The sequence below is a fragment of the Salmo salar genome, chromosome 04, assembly GCF_965601325.2.
Source record: "Salmo salar chromosome 04, fSalSal1, whole genome shotgun sequence".
NCBI classification, from domain to species: Eukaryota; Metazoa; Chordata; class Actinopteri; order Salmoniformes; family Salmonidae; genus Salmo; species Salmo salar.
The window spans coordinates 92,495,825-92,514,829 of NC_138294.1; the positions used below are offsets into that span (position 1 = coordinate 92,495,825).

The 19,005-nt window shown below is 48.4% G+C and overlaps 1 protein-coding gene across 1 annotated transcript in view; it reads left to right on the forward strand.

The window, feature by feature from the left end:
• The first annotated feature begins 11,137 nt into the window (after nucleotides 1-11,137).
• The window catches only part of LOC106574788 (neurobeachin), a 293,517-nt gene continuing 285,649 nt past the window's right edge, over nucleotides 11,138-19,005 (forward strand). The window contains 1 exon segment of the mRNA XM_082974820.1: nucleotides 11,138-11,738. Coding sequence (XP_082830946.1) covers nucleotides 11,460-11,738 — 279 coding nt within the window. The 5' untranslated portion in view covers nucleotides 11,138-11,459.

Genomic DNA, 19,005 nt, shown 5'->3' on the forward strand with positions numbered 1-19,005 from the left:
TTCCTCTACTACGTCTAGGCTTTATGAGTAGAGTCCCTGTATCTGTCTGCAGTTCCCCTACTACGTCTAGGCTTTATGAGTAGAGTCCCTGTATCTGTCTGCAGTTCCTCTACTACGTCTAGGCTTTATGAGTAGTCCCTGTATCTGTCTGCAGTTCCTCTACTACGTCTAGGCTTTATGAGTAGAGTCCCTGTATCTGTCTGCAGTTCCCCTACTACGTCTAGGCTTTATGAGTAGAGTCCCTGTATCTGTCTGCAGTTCCCCTACTACGTCTAGGCTTTATGAGTAGAGTCCCTGTATCTGTCTGCAGTTCCCCTACTACGTCTAGGCTTTATGAGTAGAGTCCCTGTATCTGTCTGCAGTTCCCCTACTACGTCTAGGCTTTATGAGTAGAGTCCCTGTATCTGTCTACACTTCCCCTACTACGTCTAGGCTTTATGAGTAGTCCCTGTATCTGTCTGCAGTTCCCCTACTACGTCTAGGCTTTATGAGTAAAAAAACAATGACATTTTCGTCTTTTGAGCTTCTTGTCATTAAATCTATGCAGCCTACTCACTCACTTTTTATAGCTGCTGTTTACAGGCCTCCTGGGCCATATGCAGTGTTCCTCACTGAGTTCCCTGAATTCCTATCGGATCTTGTAGTCATAGCAGATAATATTCTAATTTTTGGTGACTTTAACATTCACATGGAAAAGTCCACAGACCCACTCCAAAAGGCTTTCGGAGCCATCATCGACTCAGTGGGTTTTGTCCAACATGTCTCTGGACCTACTCACTGCCACAGTCATACTCTGGACCTAGTTTTGTCCCATGTAATAAATGTTGTGGATCTTAATGTTTTTCCTCATAATCCTGGATTATCGGACCCCCATTTTATTGCGTTTGCAATTGCAACAAATAATCTGCTCAGACCCCAACCAAGGAGCATTAAAAGTCGTGCTATAAATTCTCAGACAACCCAAAGATTCCTTGATGCCCTTCCAGACTCCCTCTGCCTACCCAAGGACGTCAAAGGACAAAAATCAGTTAACCACCTAACCGAGGAACTCAATTTAACCTTGCGCAATACCCTAGATGCAGTTGCACCCCTAAAAATTAAAAACATCTGTCATAAGAAACTAGCTCCCTGGTATACAGAAAATACACGAGCTCTGAAGCAAGCTTCCAGAAAATTGGAACGGAAATGGCGCCACACCAAACTGGAAGTCTTCCGACTAGCTTGGAAAGACAGTACCGTGCAGTATCGAAGAGCCCTCACTGCTGCTCGATCATCCTATTTTTCCAACTTAATTGAGGAAAATAAGAACAATCCGAAATGTATTTTTGATACTGTCGCAAAGCTAACTAAAAAGCAGCATTCGCAAATGGAGGATGGCTTTCACTTCAGCAGTAATAAATGTATGAACTTCTTTGAGGAAAAGATCATGATCATTAGAAAGCAAATTATGGACTCCTCTTTAAATCTGGGTATTCCTCCAAAGCTCCATTGTCCTGAGTCTACACAACTCTGCCAGGACCTAGGATCAAGGGAGATACTAAAGTGTTTTAGTACTATATCTCTTGACACAATGATGAAAATAATCATGGCCTCCAAACCCTCAAGCTGCATACTGGACCCTATTCCAACTAAACTACTGAAAGAGCTGCTTCCTGTGCTTGGCCCTCCTATGTTGAACATAATAAACGGCTCTCTATCCACCGGATGTGTACCAAGCTCACTAAAAGTGGCAGTAATAAAGCCTCTCTTGAAAAAACCGAATCTTGACCCAGAAATTATAAAAAACTATCGGCCTATATCGAATCTTCCATTCCTCTCAAAAATTTTAGAAAAAGCTGTTGCACAGCAACTCACTGCCTTCCTGAAGACAAACAATGTATACGAAACGCTTCAGTCTGGTTTTAGACCCCATCATAGCACTGAGACTGCACTTGTGAAGGTGGTAAATTACCTTTTAATGACGTCAGACCGAGGCTCTGCATCTGTCCTCGTGCTCATAGATCTTAGTGCCGCTTTTGATACCATCGATCACCACATTCTTTTGGAGAGATTGGAAACCCAAATTGGTCTACATGGACAAGTTCTGGCCTGGTTTAGATCTTATCTGTCGGAAAGATATCAGTTTGTCTCTGTGAATGGTTTGTCCTCTGACAAATCAATTGTAAATTTCGGTGTTCCTCAAGGTTCCGTTTTAGGACCACTATTGTTTTCACTATATATTTTACCTCTTGGGGATGTCATTCGAAAACATAATGTTAAATTTCACTGCTATGCGGACGACACACAGCTGTACATTTCAATGAAACATGGTGAAGCCCCAAAATTGCCCTCGCTAGAAGCCTGTGTTTCAGACATAAAGAAGTGGATGGCTGCAAACTTTCTACTTTTAAACTCAGACAAAACAGAGATGCTTGTTCTAGGTCCCAAGAAAAAAAGAGATCTTCTGTTGAATCTGACAATTAATCTGGATGGTTGTACAGTCGTCTCAAATAAAACTGTGAAGGACCTCGGCGTTACTCTGGAGCCTGATCTCTCTTTTGAAGAACATATCAAGACTGTTTCAAGGACAGCTTTTTTCCATCTACGTAACATTGCAAAAATCAGAAACTTTCTGTCCAAAAATGACGCAGAAAAATTAATCCATGCTTTTGTTACTTCTAGGCTGGACTACTGCAATGCTCTACTTTCCGGCTACCAGGATAAATCACTAAACAAACTTCAGTTAGTGCTAAATTGTCACGTCCTGACCAGCAGATGGAGCTGTTGTTGTAGTTTTGGGGTCAGGACGTGGCAGTCTTGTGTTCTGTGTTGGTCTTGTGACTCCTGATCAGGAACAGCTGGGGATCGTTGTTCCTGATTGGGAGTCATATATGTAGGAGTATGTTTGTCACTTGGTTTTGTGGGTAGTTGATTTTGCACTGCTGTATGTAAGTACTTAGCCTGTAAAACTGTCGGTCTGTCGTTCTCTTTTGTTTATTGTTTTTCCCGTGTTCACGTTTATTTAATAAATTATCATGATGAACACGCAACCTGCTGCACCTTGGTCCATTTCCACAGAAGACAGCCGTTACAGAACTACCCACCACCAAAGGACCAAGCAGCAGAAGAGGAGGAAGCCACAGGAGAGAAAAAGGGAACAATGGACATGGGAGGACGTCCTGGATGGCAAGGGAGCCTACACCTGGGAAGAGATCCTGGCCGGAAGGGATCGCCTCCCATGGGAACAGGTGGAGGCACTCAGGAGAGTGGAGGCAGCAGGACAGAGGAACCATCGGGAAAGTTACGCTGGATCACGGTTGGCTAGGAAACCCGAGAGGCAGCCCCAAGATTTTTTTGGGGGGGGGCACACGGGTAGCTTGGCCAGGCCAGGGAAGAGCCGTAAGCCAGCTACCCGTGACTACAGGGAGGTGCGTACGAGGTGGAGGGCGCCATGTTACGCTGAGGTGCGCACCATCTCGCCTATACGGACGCACAGCCCAGTGCGCCCAGTACCAGCGCCCCGCAGGTGCCAGGGCAAGGGGAGCATCGAGCCGGAAGGGGTGATGCCAACCCTGCACTCAAGACCGCCAGTGCGCCCTTTCGGTCCGGTGTTTCCCGCTAGACACACTAGCATGGAGGTGCGTGTCTCCAGGCTGGTACGTCCAATACCTGCCCCACGCATCAGGAGTCAACAGTCGTCATCAGAGCTGCCCGCCAGTCAACAGTCACCAGAGCTGCCCGCCAGTCAACAGTCGTCGGAGCTGCCCGCCAGTCAACAGTCGTCGGAGCTGCCCGCCAGTCAACAGTCGTCGGAGCTGCCCGCCAGTCAACAGTCGTCGGAGCTGCCCGCCAGTCAACAGTCGTCGGAGCTGCCCGCCAGTCAACAGTCGTCGGAGCTGCCCGCCAGTCAACAGTCGTCGGAGCTGCCCGCCAGTCAACAGTCGTCGGAGCTGCCCGCCAGTCAACAGTCGTCGGAGCTGCCCGCCAGTCAACAGTCGTCGGAGCTGCCCGCCAGTCAACAGTCGCCGGAGTGGCCGGACTGCGCTGAACTGCCGGAGTGGCCGGACTGCGCTGAACTGCCGGAGTGGTCGGACTGCGCTGAACTGCCGGAGTGGCCGGACTGCGCTGAACTGCCGGAGTGGCCGGACTGCCCTGTTCTGCCGGAGTGGCCGGACTGCCCTGTTCTGCCGGAGTGGCCGGACTGCCCTGTTCTGCCGGAGTGGCCGGACTGCCCTGTTCTGCCGGAGTGGCCGGACTGCCCTGTTCTGCCGGAGTGGCCGGACTGCCCTGTTCTGCCGGAGTGGCCGGACTGCCCTGTTCTGCCGGAGTGGCCGGACTGCCCTGTTCTGCCGGAGTGGCCGGACTGCCCTGTTCTGCCGGAGTGGCCGGACTGCCCTGTTCTGCCGGAGTGGCCGGACTGCCCTGTTCTGCCGGAGTGGCCGGACTGCCCTGTTCTGCCGGAGTGGCCGGACTGCCCTGTTCTGCCGGAGTGGCCGGACTGCCCTGTTCTGCCGGAGTGGCCGGACTGCCCTGTTCTGCCGGAGTGGCCGGACTGCCCTGTTCTGCCGGAGTGGCCGGACTGCCCTGTTCTGCCGGAGTGGCCGGACTGCCCTGTTCTGCCAGAGTGGCCGGACTGCCCTGTTCTGCCAGAGTGGCCGTACTGCCCTGTTCTGCCAGAGTGGCCGGACTGCCCTGTTCTGCCAGAGTGGCCGGACTGCCCTGTTCTGCCAGAGTGGCCGGACTGCCCGGTTCTGCCAGAGGTGCCCGCCTGCCCTGATCTGCCAGGGTGCCCGGCCTGTCAGGATCAGCCCGAGGGGTCCTCCTGCCCTTCGGTCCAGCCCGAGTGGTCCTCCTGCCCTCCGGTCCAGCCCGAGTGGTCCTCCTGCCCTCCGGTCCAGCCCGAGTGGCCCGCATGCCTTCCGGTCCAGCCCGAGTGGCCCGCATGCCTTCCGGCCCAGCCCGAGTGGCCCGCATGCCTTCCGGCCCAGCCCGAGTGGCCCGCATGCCTTCCGGCCCAGCCCGAGTGGCCCGCATGCCTTCCGGCCCAGCCCGAGGGGCCCGCATGCCTTCCGGCCCAGCCCGAGGGGCCCGCATGCCTTCCGGCCCAGCCCGAGGGGCCCGCATGCCTTCCGGCCCAGCCCGAGGGGCCCGCATGCCTTCCGGCCCAGCCCGAGGGGCCCTCCTGCTCCCCGGCCCAGCCCGAGGGGCCCGCATGCCTTCCGGCCCAGCCCGAGGGGCCCGCATGCCTTCCGGCCCAGCCCGAGGGGCCCTCTTGCTCCCCGGTCCGGCCCGAGGGGCCCTCCTGTACCCCGGCCCGGCCCGAGGGGCCCTCCTGTCCCCCGGCCCGGCCCGAGGGGCCCTCCTGTCCTCTGGCCCGGCTCGAGGGGTCCGTCTGCCTGGCGCAGCTATCGGCTCCACCGAAGTGGGCGACGCCGAGGGTGGAGCAGGGTCCACGTCCTGCACCGGAGCCAATTCCAGGATAGGTGGGTTGGGGAGGGAGGGTGTAGCACAGTGCCGTCGATGACGGCAGCCACCCTCCCTTCCCTCCCTTATTGTTTAGGGGTTATTGTTTATGGGTTTTGTTGGGGATTTTGTTTGTTGGTGTTTTTTCGTTGTTAGGTGCATTCCGGGGTCTGCACCTTGAGGGGGGGGTACTGTCACGTCCTGACCAGCAGATGGAGCTGTTGTTGTAGTTTTGGGGTCAGGACGTGGCAGTCTTGTGTTCTGTGTTGGTCTTGTGACTCCTGATCAGGAACAGCTGGGGATCGTTGTTCCTGATTGGGAGTCATATATGTAGGAGTATGTTTGTCACTTGGTTTTGTGGGTAGTTGATTTTGCACTGCTGTATGTAAGTACTCAGCCTGTAAAACTGTCGGTCTGTCGTTCTCTTTTGTTTATTGTTTTTCCCGTGTTCACGTTTATTTAATAAATGATCATGATGAACACGCAACCTGCTGCACCTTGGTCCATTTCCACAGAAGACAGCCGTTACATAAATACGGCTGCTAGAATCCTGACTAGAACCAAAAAAAATTGATCATATTACTCCAGTGCTAGCCTCCCTACACTGGCTTCCTGTTAAGGCAAGGGCTGATTTCAAGGTTTTACTGCTAACCTACAAAGCATTACATGGGCTTGCTCCTACCTATCTTTCCGATTTGGTCCTGCCATACATACCTACACGTACGCTACGGTCACAAGACGCAGGCCTCCTAATTGTCCCTAGAATTTCTAAGCAAACGGCTGGAAGTAGGGCTTTCTCCTATAGAGCTCCATTTTTATGGAATGGTCTGCCTACCAATGTGAGAGACGCAGACTCAGTCTCAACCTTTAAGTCTTTACTGAAGACTTATCTCTTCAGTAGGTCCTATGATTAAGTATAGTCTGGCGCAGGAGTGTGAAGGTGAACGGAAAGGCTGGAGCAACGAACCGCCCTTGCTGTCTCTGCCTTGCCGGTTCCCGTCTTTCCACTGGGATTCTCTGCCTCTAACCCTATTACAGGGGCTGAGTCACTGGCGTACTGGTGTTCTTCCATGCCGTCCCTGGGAGGGGTGCGTCACTTGAGTGGGTTGAGTCACTGACGTGGTCTTCCTGTCTGGGTTGGCGCCCCCCCTTGGGTTGTGCCATGGCGGAGATCGTTGTGGGCTATACTCGGCCTTGTCTTAGGACGGTAAGTTGGTGGTTGGAGACATCCCTCTAGTGGTGTGAGGGCTGTGCTTTGGCAAAGTGGGTGGGGTTATATCCTGCCTGTTTGGCCCTGTCCGGGGGTATCATCGGATGGGGCCACAGTGTCTTCTGATCCCTCCTGTCTCAGCCTCCAGTATTGATGCTGCAGTAGTTTATGTGTCGGGGGGCTAGAGTCAGTCTGTTACATCTGGAGTATTTCTCTTGTCTTATCCGGGGTCCTGTGTGAATTTAAATATGCTCTCTCTAATTCTCTCTTTCTCTCTTTCTGTCTTTCTCTCGGAGGACCTGAGCCCTAGGACCATGCCTCAGGACTACCTGGCATGATGACTCCTTGCTGTCCCCAGTCCACCTGGCCGTGCTGCTGCTCCAGTTTCAACTGTTCTGCCTGCGGCTATGGAACCCTGACCTGTTCACCGGACGTGCTTGTTGCACCCTCGACAACTACTATGATTATTATTATTTGACCATGCTGGTCATTTATGAACATTTTAACATCTTGACCATGTTCTGTTATAATATCCACCCTGCACAGCCAGAAGAGGACTGGCCACGCCTCATAGCCTGGTTCCTCTCTAGGTTTCTTCCTAGGTTTTTGGCCTTTCTAGGGAGTTTTTCCTAGGGAGTTTTTCCTAGCCACCGTGCTTCTTTCACATGCATTGCTTGTTGTTTGGGGTTTTAGGCTGGGTTTCTGTACAGCACTTTGAGATATCAGCTGATGTACGAAGGGCTATATAAATAAATTTGATTTGATTTGATGAGTAGAGTCCCTGTATCTGTCTGCAGTTCCCCTACTACGTCTAGGTTGACCCTGTTGCTGGGTTAATGACATCACAAGATAATAAACAATGTGACAGGATTCTTTTTTAGATCCCCATGGAACATTCTTAACATTCCTATCCTTAATGACATCACAAAATAATAAACCACATGACAGGATTATTCTTTAGATCCCCACGGAATATTCTTAAAATTCCTATCTTATGAATATTGTTCCAAAGTTCATTAGTTTGGTTGTTAGAGTTTTTGTTGGCAAAGGTCTTCTGTAGACAAAGGGATTTCTTTCCCAATACTGCAGGGCAAGAAAAAGAAAGTTCTCTCTAAATTTACGACCCAGTGTTAAGATGTCAAGACTGGCACAGCACCCCTTCCCCTCTTCTGTGGGAGAGAGAAGGTCTAGCTATCTTCAAACATTTGCCTAGCTGATTGGTCTTTTGAGCCACTTTCAGGAGAGTCATGACACACCTTAGGCCAGGAGTGTTTCCAACCCAACAAGAAATCCCCCAGCTCTATAACACAGATGAAAAGGGAAGCTATCTATAATAATAATATTTTGTCATAGCCAACGAATAGGACCCAGAGTTATACCTGACCAGGTCATGAGATCAGGAAAGACTCCAGGCCCCAGAGAAGACATACACTACATGAAGTATGTGGATAAGCATAAGGGACGTAGTCTGAACCATAAAAAACAGCCTCAGACCATTATTCCTCCTCCACCAAACTTTACAGCTGGCAATATGCATTTGGGCAGGTAGCGTTCCCCTGGCATCCGCCAAACCCAGATTCGACTGCCAGATTGTGAAGCGTGATTCATCACTCCAGACAGCGTGTTTGTACTGCTCCAGAGTCCAAAGGCGGCAAGCTTTACACCACTCCAGCCGATGCTTGGCATTGCCCATGGTGATCTTAGGCTTGTGTGCGGCTGCTCGGCCATGGAAACCCATTTTATGAAGCTCCCAACAAACAGTTATTGTGCTGATGTTGCTTCCAGAGGCAGTTTGGAACTCGGTAGTGATTGTAGCAACCGAGGACAGATGATTTTTTACGCGTTTCAGCACTCTGCGGTTCCGCTTGTGTGGCCTACCACTTCGCAGCTAAGCCGTTGTTGCTCCTAGACGTTTCCACTTCACAATAACACCACTTACAGTTGCCCTGGGCAGCTCTAGTAGGGCAGAGATTTGACAAACTGAGTTGTTGGAAAATTGGCATCCTATGACGGTGCCACGTTGAAAGTCACTGAGCTTTTCAGTAAGGAACCAACAGAAACACTGTTTAGTTTAACACTATCTTGGTGGGTCACATATACAGTACACACTAAGAAAGTGTTAAATTTAACACTGTGGGTGTTACAATTATTATCTCAAATGTGCTGTGTGCTTAGCTGAAAGGTTCCACATACACAAACACAAATACACACACACACACACACACACACACACACACACACACACACACACACACACACACACACACACACACACACACACACACACACAGTGCATAGAACATGTAGAGGCTTGCTGCTTGGGCCTTTGAGAGAAGATGAGATGGAGCGATGGAGAGGAGGAATTGAAGGCTGGAGGTTGGGAGAGAGGGGAGGATGGGAGAGAGGGGAGGATGGGAGAGAGGGAAGGAGGGGAGAGATGGGAGAGGATGGGAGAGAGGGGAGGATGGGAGAGAGGGGAGGATGGGAGAGAGGGGAGGAGGGGAGAGATGGGAGAGGATGGGAGAGAGGGGAGGATGGGAGAGAGGGGAGGATGGGAGAGGATGGGAGGATGGGAGAGGAGGGGAGGATAGGAGAGAGGGGAAGATGGGAGAGAGGGGAGGAGGGGAGGATGGGAGAGGAGGGGAGGATGAGAGGAGGGGAGGATGGGAGGATGGGAGAGGAGGGGAGGATGGGAGTGAATGGGAGAAGAGGGGATGATGGGAGGATGGGAGAGAGGGGAGGATGGGAGAGGAGGGGAGGATGGGAGGATGGGATAGAGGGGAGGAGGGGAGGATGGGAGAGAGGGGAGGAGGGGAGGATGGGAGAGAGGGGAGGAGGGGAGGATGGGAAAGGAGGGGAGGATGGGAGAGGAGGGGAGGATGGGAGAGGAAGGGAGGATGGGAGCGAGGGAAAGAAGGAGGGGTTCAGTATGTAGGGGGAGGGGAGATGAAAGTGAAGGATAGGAGAGGACAGGATAAGAGAAGATGAGAGGAGAGGAGGAGAAGATGAGGGGCGGAGGAGAAAATGATGGGCGGAGGAGAAAATGAGAGGAGAGGAGGAGATGAGGGGCGGAGGAGAAAATGAGAGGAGAGGAGGAGATGAGGGGCGGAGGAGAAAATGAGAGGAGAGGAGGAGATGAGGGGTGGAGGAGAAAATGAGAGGAGAGGAGGAGATGAGGGGTGGAGGAGAAAATGAGAGGAGAGGAGGAGATGAGGGGTGGAGGAGAAAATGAGAGGAGAGGAGGAGATGAGGTGTGGAGGATGTAAGAAAAAAATGGAAGGAGGAGTGCGGGACAGTCAGACAGTTTGGCTCGTAAATAAATAAACAGGTTCTGTCTGGGACTCAGAGACCCACACACACACACACACACACACACACACACACACACACACACACACACACACACACACACACACACACACACACACTCTCTCTACACCCGCTGAACTCTATTTCAACTACACAAGTGCTGCTCACAAAATATATTGTAATATAACATACAGTCTGGGTGAGTGTCTGTCCTCGGTCTTGTTTTATTGTGTGTGTGTGTGTGTGTGTGTGTGTGTGTGTGTGTGTGTGTGTGTGTGTGTGTGTGTGTGTGACCCAAGGTTATTATAGTTTTGTGTTTTTATGTTATACAGAACAAAAATATAAATGCAACATTCAACAATTTCAAAGATTTTACTGTTACAGTTCATATAAGGCAATCAGTAAAGATACCTTAATAGAAAATGACAAGTAAAAGTTAAAGTCACCCAGTAAAATACTAATTGAGTAAAAGTCTAAAAGTATTTGGTTTAAAATATACTTAAGTATCAAAAGTAAATGTACTTGCTAAAATATACTTTTACTTATGTAAATGTGATATCAGTTTTACATTTTTATTAAACATTTTTTGGTACCCTTCCCCAGATCTGTGCCTCGACACAATCCTGTCTCGGAGATCTACGGGCAATTCCTTCGACCTCATGGCTTGGTTTTTCCTCTGACATGCACTGTCAACTGTGGGACCTTATATAGACAGGTTCAATCAATTCAATTTACCATAAGTGGACTCTGATCAAGTTGTAGAAATATCTCAAGGATGATTAATGGAAACAGGATGCACCTGAGCCCAATTTCGAGTCTCATAGCAAAGGGTCTGAATACTTATGTAAATAAGGTATTTATTTTAAATTTTTAAATACATTTGTAAAAAATAGCTAAAAAACAGTTTTCGCTTTGTCATTATGGGCTATTATGTGATTGATAAGGCGGAAAAATGATAGCAATTTTAAAATAAGGCTGTAACATAATAAAATGTGTAAAAAGGGAAGGGGTCTGAATACTTTTCTGAATGCACTGTCTCTTCTACATGATTGCAGGAGCGCAGCCTGCTGAACTCTCCAGTGCGCAGGCGTGGCAAGCGCGCAAATACGCAGACAGGGGGCGTCAACACGGCGTCATGACGACGACCACCACTCACCGCAGCTTCCCAGAGAGAGACAGAGGAGAGAGAGAGAGAGACAGACAGAGAGAGAGAGAGGAGGCGATACGACAGGGAGGGTACCGTTCTGCCGAGCATAGAGATAACGCGTGTTTTATTTATGCATTCCTTCGCACTATCGAAGAAGAGGAGAGGTTAATTTATCGTTTCTTTTGTAATTTCATACTCCTTATAACCCCCCCACCCTTTCCCCATATTTGACTATATTTCTTTTAGCAGCGGAACGACAGAGAGTTGTGGTCTAGAGCAGGTGTGTGAGAAAGAGAGAGACCCCAAGCGGCCGTTCCTCTCTCCGTCATCTCCCGTCTCAAAAAGGTGGAAATGTCGAGCGAGAAACCGGCTCCTGCATCCCTACTATCAGATCCAGACCGAGCCGCTCATTCCCCGGTCCCCGGCCAGCCGCAGGTCGTCACGGGCGCTGGTTCGACACCCATCGGGGACAGGATGGTCTCTGGATCCGGTTCCATGGTGCTTCAGGCCGGGGTCATCAACCCCGCCGTGCCAATTAGGAATATCCAAATGAAATTCGCGGTGCTGGTGGGCCTTATTCAGGTTGGAGACGTTAACAACCGGGACATCGTCGAAACGGTTCTCAACCTGGTAAGTAGAAACCGCTATAGCTTATCCATTAGTCCTATAGGCCAGCATTAGGAGAGATACCGCTGTGTGTAGCAGCAGTAGAAACCGCTATAGCTTATCCGTTAGTCCTATAGGCCAGCATTAGGAGAGATACCGCTGTGTGTAGCAGCAGTAGAAACCGCTATAGCTTATCCATTAGTCCTATAGGCCAGCATTAGGAGATACCGCTGTGTGTAGCAGCAGTAGAAACCGCTATAGCTTATCCGTTAGTCCTATAGGCCAGCATTAGGAGATACCGCTGTGTGTAGCAGCAGTAGAAACCGCTATAGCTTATCCATTAGTCCTATAGGCCAGCATTAGGAGATACCGCTGTGTGTAGCAGCAGTAGAAACCGCTATAGCTTATCCGTTAGTCCTATAGGCCAGCATTAGGAGATACCGCTGTGTGTAGCAGCAGTAGAAACCGCTATAGCTTATCCATTAGTCCTATAGGCCAGCATTAGGAGATACCGCTGTGTGTAGCAGCAGTAGAAACCGCTATAGCTTATCAATTAGTCCTATAGGCCAGCATTAGGAGATACCGCTGTGTGTAGCAGCAGTAGAAACCGCTATAGCTTATCCATTAGTCCTATAGGCCAGCATTAGGAGATACCGCTGTGTGTAGCAGCAGTAGAAACTCCTGATATCACATGTCTGATCAGTGGAAGAATTTAATGTCGTTTTTCAGTCATGCAGTGGAGATAATGAGAGTGGGGGGACTAGATGATCATGAACGCTGTAGAGAGGTAGATAGATAGAAGGGGGAGACTGTGATTTGTAAAGGCTTGAAGATAAACCAAGGCATGTGATGTGTGACTCCTCGGAATAGTGGGTAGTAGTTATTGGTATAACCAGTGGTTATTGACAGTATGGCCCGTCTCTCTCTCTCTCTCTCTCTCTCTCTCTCTCTGTGAAGGCTATTCATGTATGGATGTGGCGCTGGCGACACTCGGAAATATGTGGCCGAAAATACTTTTAGTCGAGATGGTGTGTGTCCATATCCAATTTCAGCTGAGCCAGAATGAAAACATTAACTTGACCACATTGACAAGCCAATGAAACATTATACAAAATTGATACATCATGTGCAAGTGTGTGTCTGTTACACACACACACACACATCACCGGAAGTCGCTGTATTGGGACAATGTTGCGTCAACAACCGGGGGAAACACTAACATTTGATATTGGATTTGGGGGTAACCATTGTCTGTGCAGGCTGCTACGTCTGTGTTGCTGGCTACGGGTTTGAACAAAGGCCCGAGTAGCATTGTGCTCTATGCATTGTTTTCACCATATGTAGCCTATGAGTGGCCCAGAAACAATAAGTCTATAAGCTATAGTTTTTTGTTTTGAACTGGATATTCAGTTTATTATCAGCCCAATATGGTGTCTATTTATACATGTTTCTCTTTTTTAATATAGGCGTCATTTCAATTCAATAGGCTAGGTCCTACTGCTTCTTCATGAATGGGGTAACCTGTGCTAAGCTAGCGGAAATACCATCCCTACCGTTCATATCATTATGTTTTAATATCACCTAGCGATGCTCTGGTAAAGAGGGGAGATTTAACCCCGGCTGGGAATTAACGAAAGGGGATTTCTGTTTGCAAACAAATGTGTTTTATTGCACATTTCAGATGCATCCCTGCTGCTGGGTTGTTTGGTTGACCCTACTGCTGGGTTGTTTGGTTGACCCTGCTGCTGGGTTGTTTGGTTGACCCTACTGCTGGGTTGTTTGGTTCACCCTGCTGCTGGGTTGTTTGGTTCACCCTGCTGCTGGGTTGTTTGGTTGACCCTGCTGCTGGGTTGTTTGGTTGACCCTGCTGCTGGGTTGTTTGGTTGACCCTGCTGCTGGGTTGTTGATGCTGGGTTATTGATGCTGGGTTATTGATGCTGGATTATTGATGCTGGGTTATTGATGCTGGGTGCTGGGTTATTGATGCTGGGTTATTGATGCAGGGTTATGGATGCTGGGTTATTGATGCTGGATGCTGGGTTATTGATGCTGGGTTATTGGTGCTGGGTTATTGATGCTGGGTTATTGATGCTGGGTTATTGATGCTGGATGCTGGGTTATTGATGCTGGGTTATTGATGCTGGGTTATTGATGCTGGGTTATTGATACTGGGTTATTGATGCTGGGTGCTGGGTTATTGATGCTGGGTTATTGGTGCTGGGTTATTGATGCTGGGTTATTGATGCTGGGTTATTGATGCTGGGTACTGGGTTATTGATGCTGGGTTATTGATGCTGGGTTATGGATGCTGGGTTATTGATGCTGGGTTATTGATGCTGGGTTATTGATACTGGGTTATTGATGCTGGGTGCTGGGTTATTGATGCTGGGTTATTGATGCTGGGTTATTGGTGCTGGGTTATTGGTGCTGGGTTATTGATGCTGGGTTATTGATGCTGGGTGCTGGGTTATTGATGCTGGGTTATTGATGCTGGGTTATGGATGCTGGGTTATTGATGCTGGGTTATTGATGCTGGGTTATTGATGCTGGGTTATTGATGCTGGGTTATTGATGCTGGATGCTGGGTTATTGATGCTGGGTTATTGGTGCTGGGTTATTGATGCTGGGTTATTGATGCTGGGTGCTGGGTTATTGATGCTGGGTTATGGATGCTGGGTTATTGATGCTGGGTTATTGGTGCTGGGTTATTGGTGCTGGGTTATTGATGCTGGGTTATTGATGCTGGGTGCTGGGTTATTGATGTTGGGTTATTGATGCTGGGTTATGGATGCTGGGTTATTGATGCTGGGTTATTGATGCTGGGTTATTGATGCTGGGTTATTGATGCTGGGTTATTGATGCTGGGTTATTGATACTGGGTTATTGATGCTGGATGCTGGGTTATTGATGCAGGGTTATTGATGCTGGATTATTGGTGCTGGGTTATTGATGCAGGGTTATTGATGCTGGGTTATTGATGCTGGGTTATTCATGCTGGGTTATTGGTGCTGGGTTATTGATGCTGGGTTATTGATGCTGGGTTATTGATGCTGGATTATTGGTGCTGGGTTATTGATGCAGGGTTATTGATGCTGGGTTATTGATGCTGGGTTATTCATGCTGGGTTATTGGTGCTGGGTTATTGATGCTGGGTTATTGATGCTGGGTTATTGATGCTGGGTTATTGATGCTGGGTTATTGATGCTGGGTTATTGATGCTGGGTTATTGATGCTGGGTTATTGATACTGGGTTATTGATGCTGGATGCTGGGTTATTGATGCAGGGTTATTGATGCTGGATTATTGGTGCTGGGTTATTGATGCAGGGTTATTGATGCTGGGTTATTGATGCTGGTTTATTCATGCTGGGTTATTGGTGCTGGGTTATTGATGCTGGGTTATTGATGCTGGGTTATTGGTGCTGGGTTATTGATGCTGGGTTATTGGTGCTGGGTTATTGATGCTGGGTTATTGATGCTGGGTTATTGATGCTGGGTTATTGGTGCTGGGTTATTGATGCTGGGTTATTGATGCTGGGTTATTGGTGCTGGGTTATTGGTGCTGGGTTATTGATGCTGGGTTATTGATGCTGGGTTATTCATGCTGGGTTATTGAGATATGACCCAGTGGGTCAGATCAGAAGACTGGAGGCTTGGTTTAGTTAATCTATTGTGTTGTATTGTTATCACATGTTAAGGTTGGACTCTGACTACTGTTGTAGCTTCAATGAGGCTCAGTGTATGAGTTCCTCAAGAGCCTATGTACATCTCAATGTTGGGATGAATAACACCATATCCCAGCATACAGCGTGGTTTTATATGGAATAGGCTAAAATTATAGGCAAATTAGGCTAAATGCTGATGATAAAGTAGATCAGAATCTTAACGCTAATTGCGGGGCCATTTTGGTGAATAGCGTAACTCTACCCCTGGCTGGGGGTCATTTGGGTATCAGGGCCTGAACCAGAATCTGGCTTTATCGAAATTCGACGTCTCTGTGAACGGTGAAGTTTTCATTCCGTGTTATGGGTTCCCGATAGGGCGCAGCGCTCTAAGGCACTGCATCTCACTGCTAGAGGTGTCACTACAAACACCCTGGTTCGATTCCAGGCTGTATCACAGCCAGCCGTGATTGAGAGTCCCAAAGGGCGGTGCACAATTGGCCCAGCGTCGTCCGGGATAGGGTTACATTTCATATGAAATTATTTATAAAAATGTGTGTCAAATTACCAAAATACAAATGACCAAAATACATTTCATATTAAATAATTTATAAAAATGTATACAAATAAAAAGCAGAGTAAAGGAATGTTCTCTACTTGATTGTAATCAGTTGAGTATGTTAAGTATTAAAGTAGTATTAAAGTCATTGTAAATAAGAATTTGTTCTTAACTGACTTGCCTAGTTAAATAAAGGTTAAATAAAATGAAATTCACAAGCTAATCGGCTACATCCTTGGGATGATCCTGCCACCACATTTGTTTTTACAGTTTACCATCGCCTGTAACGGAATAGAGGAGAGGAGGAAAGATGGAGGGAGAGAGATGGTAGTCTGGCCTCGCAGGGAAAAAGGCGGACAGCGCCATGCATTTAAAAGCATGTGGCAGAGGAGGAGAGGAGCGGGGGATGAGAGAGAGAGAGAAAGTGAGGGGGGGTGATGCTGCAGTGGCTGTGTGCCCTGAAATCAGCAGCTGATGCTGTGGAAGTCAGGCAGATGCAGGCAGACAGACAGGGAGGCAGGCAGACAGGCAGACAGGGAGGCAGGCAGGCAGACAGGCAGGCAGGCAGACAGGGAGGCAGGCAGACAGGGAGGCAGGCAGACAGGGAGGCAGGCAGGGAGGCAGACAGGCAGGCAGACAGGGAGGCAGGCAGACAGACAGACAGAGATGCAGGCAGGCAGACAGACAGACAGAGAGGCAGGCAGGCAGACAGACAGACAGAGAGGCAGGCAGGCAGACAGACAGACAGACAGAGAGGCAGGCAGGCAGACAGACAGAGAGGCAGGCAGACAGACAGACAGACAGAGAGGCAGGCAGGCAGACAGACAGACAGACAGAGAGGCAGGCAGACAGACAGACAGAGAGGCAGGCAGGCAGGCAGGCAGGCAGACAGAGAGGCAGACAGACAGAGAGGCAGGCAGACAGACAGACAGACAGACAGAGAGGCAGGCAGGCAGAGAGGCAGAGAGGCAGGCAGGCAGAGAGGCAGAGAGGCAGGCAGGCAGGCAGGCAGGGATGGAGGGAGGGAGGGATGGATGGTTGGGCCAGTAGCTAGCTAGAACACGGGGCAAAACACACATCTAACATCAGCTTCCATCTTACTCACCTCAAATACTCATTAATTCCTTTAGGCTACCATTACGGGAGGCAAGAAAAACTAGTTTCATGGGGGAATTTCAGAGCAGAGAGAGAGAATACCTGACCACTGTGACTGACCCAAACTTAAGGAAAGCTTTGACTATATACAGACTCAGTGAGCATAGCCTTGCTATTGAGAAAGGCCGCCGTAGGCAGACCTGGCTCTCAAGAGAAGACAGGCTATGTGCAACACTGCCCACAAAATGAGGTGGAAACTGAGCTGCACTTCCTAACCTCCTGCCAAATGTATGACCATATTAGAGACACATATTTCCCTCCGATTACACAGATCCACAAAGAATTAGAAAACAAATCCAATGTTGATAAACTCCCATATCTACTGGGTGAAATACCACAGTGTGCCATCACAGCAGCAAGATGTGTGACCTGTTGCCACAAGAAAAGGTCAACCAGTGAAGAACAAACACCATTGTAAATACAACCCATATTTATGTTGATTTATTTCCCCTTTTGTACTTTAACCATTTGCAAATCGTTACAACACTGTATATAAACATAATATGACATTTGTAATGTCTTTATTATTTTGAAACTTCTGTATGTTAAATGTTTACTGTTAATTTGTATTGTTTATTTCACTTTTGTATATTATCTACCTCACTTGCTTTGGCGATGTTAACACATGTTTTCCATGCCAATAAAGCCCCTTGAATTGAGTTGAATTGAGAGAGAGAAAGGTAGAGATGCCATTTTGAAATGTTTATATTCCTTTGGAACTTCTATGAGTGTAATGTTTACAGTTAATCTATAATGTTTATTATCTATTTCACTTGCTTTGGCAATGTAAACATATGTTTCCCCCATGCCAATAAAGCCCCTTTGAGAGAGAGAGATCATATAAATAATAACAAATATATTATTTATGTTCTCAGTAATACCACTTGCCACCTAGCAATGTTATGAAGTTCTCTTTAGCTAACCCAGATAGGTCCCCAATCTCCCATCCTCATAACTAGCTACCAAGGAGCCATTTCCAGGATATTAGATAGAGTCTAATTATCTTAGCTGGCAAACCTTCTGGAAAGGTTGGTAGACTTTTTAAAAGAGCAAACGATAACTAAATCTACTGAATAAGACTCACATTCCTTTTCAATCTTTCACCCAGATTTTAGCAGAGATGCAGAGAAGAATATTTATTTTATAAAAAAAAAAGAATCACTAGTCAGGAAAATAGCAGACAGATCAAGAGGTTAGATATGCAGAAAAATATATATATATATTTTTTTAAACATAGAATTAAGCATAATGATTATAACCCTGTCAGTTTTTGAGAGAGAGATGACAATGAAACATTTTGAAAAGCTTTTTAAATTGATAGAGTAAGAAAGCGCGTAGACATCAACCAGCTTATTGGAATGAACTAAGTGCTTTAGGGCCTATCCTCCAGTCTCGTCTAGTCTCCTCGGGCGGTCACGAGTGTCTGGAATAATATAGCCTTAATTAAAAGAGCTGGTGGTCTGACAGCCAGGGCAGGGATCATCTGTGGTGTTTTGTTGGCCCAACACGGTCCTCTGCGGCTGGGATAGCTGATCCATTATTCAGCCTGGTCGTTCCGTGGAGACCGCAGCGAGACATTCAGCACACCACGGTGGTATTGATGAGGGATAGATTGAGGGATGGATGGAAAGAGGGAGGGAGGGAGGGAGGGAGGGATAGATAGATGGATGGATGGATGGAAAGAGGGAGGGAGGGATAGATAGATGGATGGATGGAAAGAGGGAGGGGGGAGGGAGGGAGGGAGGGGAGGGAGGGAGGGAGGGAGGGAGGGAGGGAGGGAGGGAGGGAGGGAGGGAGGGAGGGAGGGAGGGAGGGATGGATGGATGGATGGATGGATGGATGGATGGATGGATGGAAAGAGGCAGGGAGGGATAGATAGATGGAGGGGATGGAGGAGACCACAACGAGACACACCA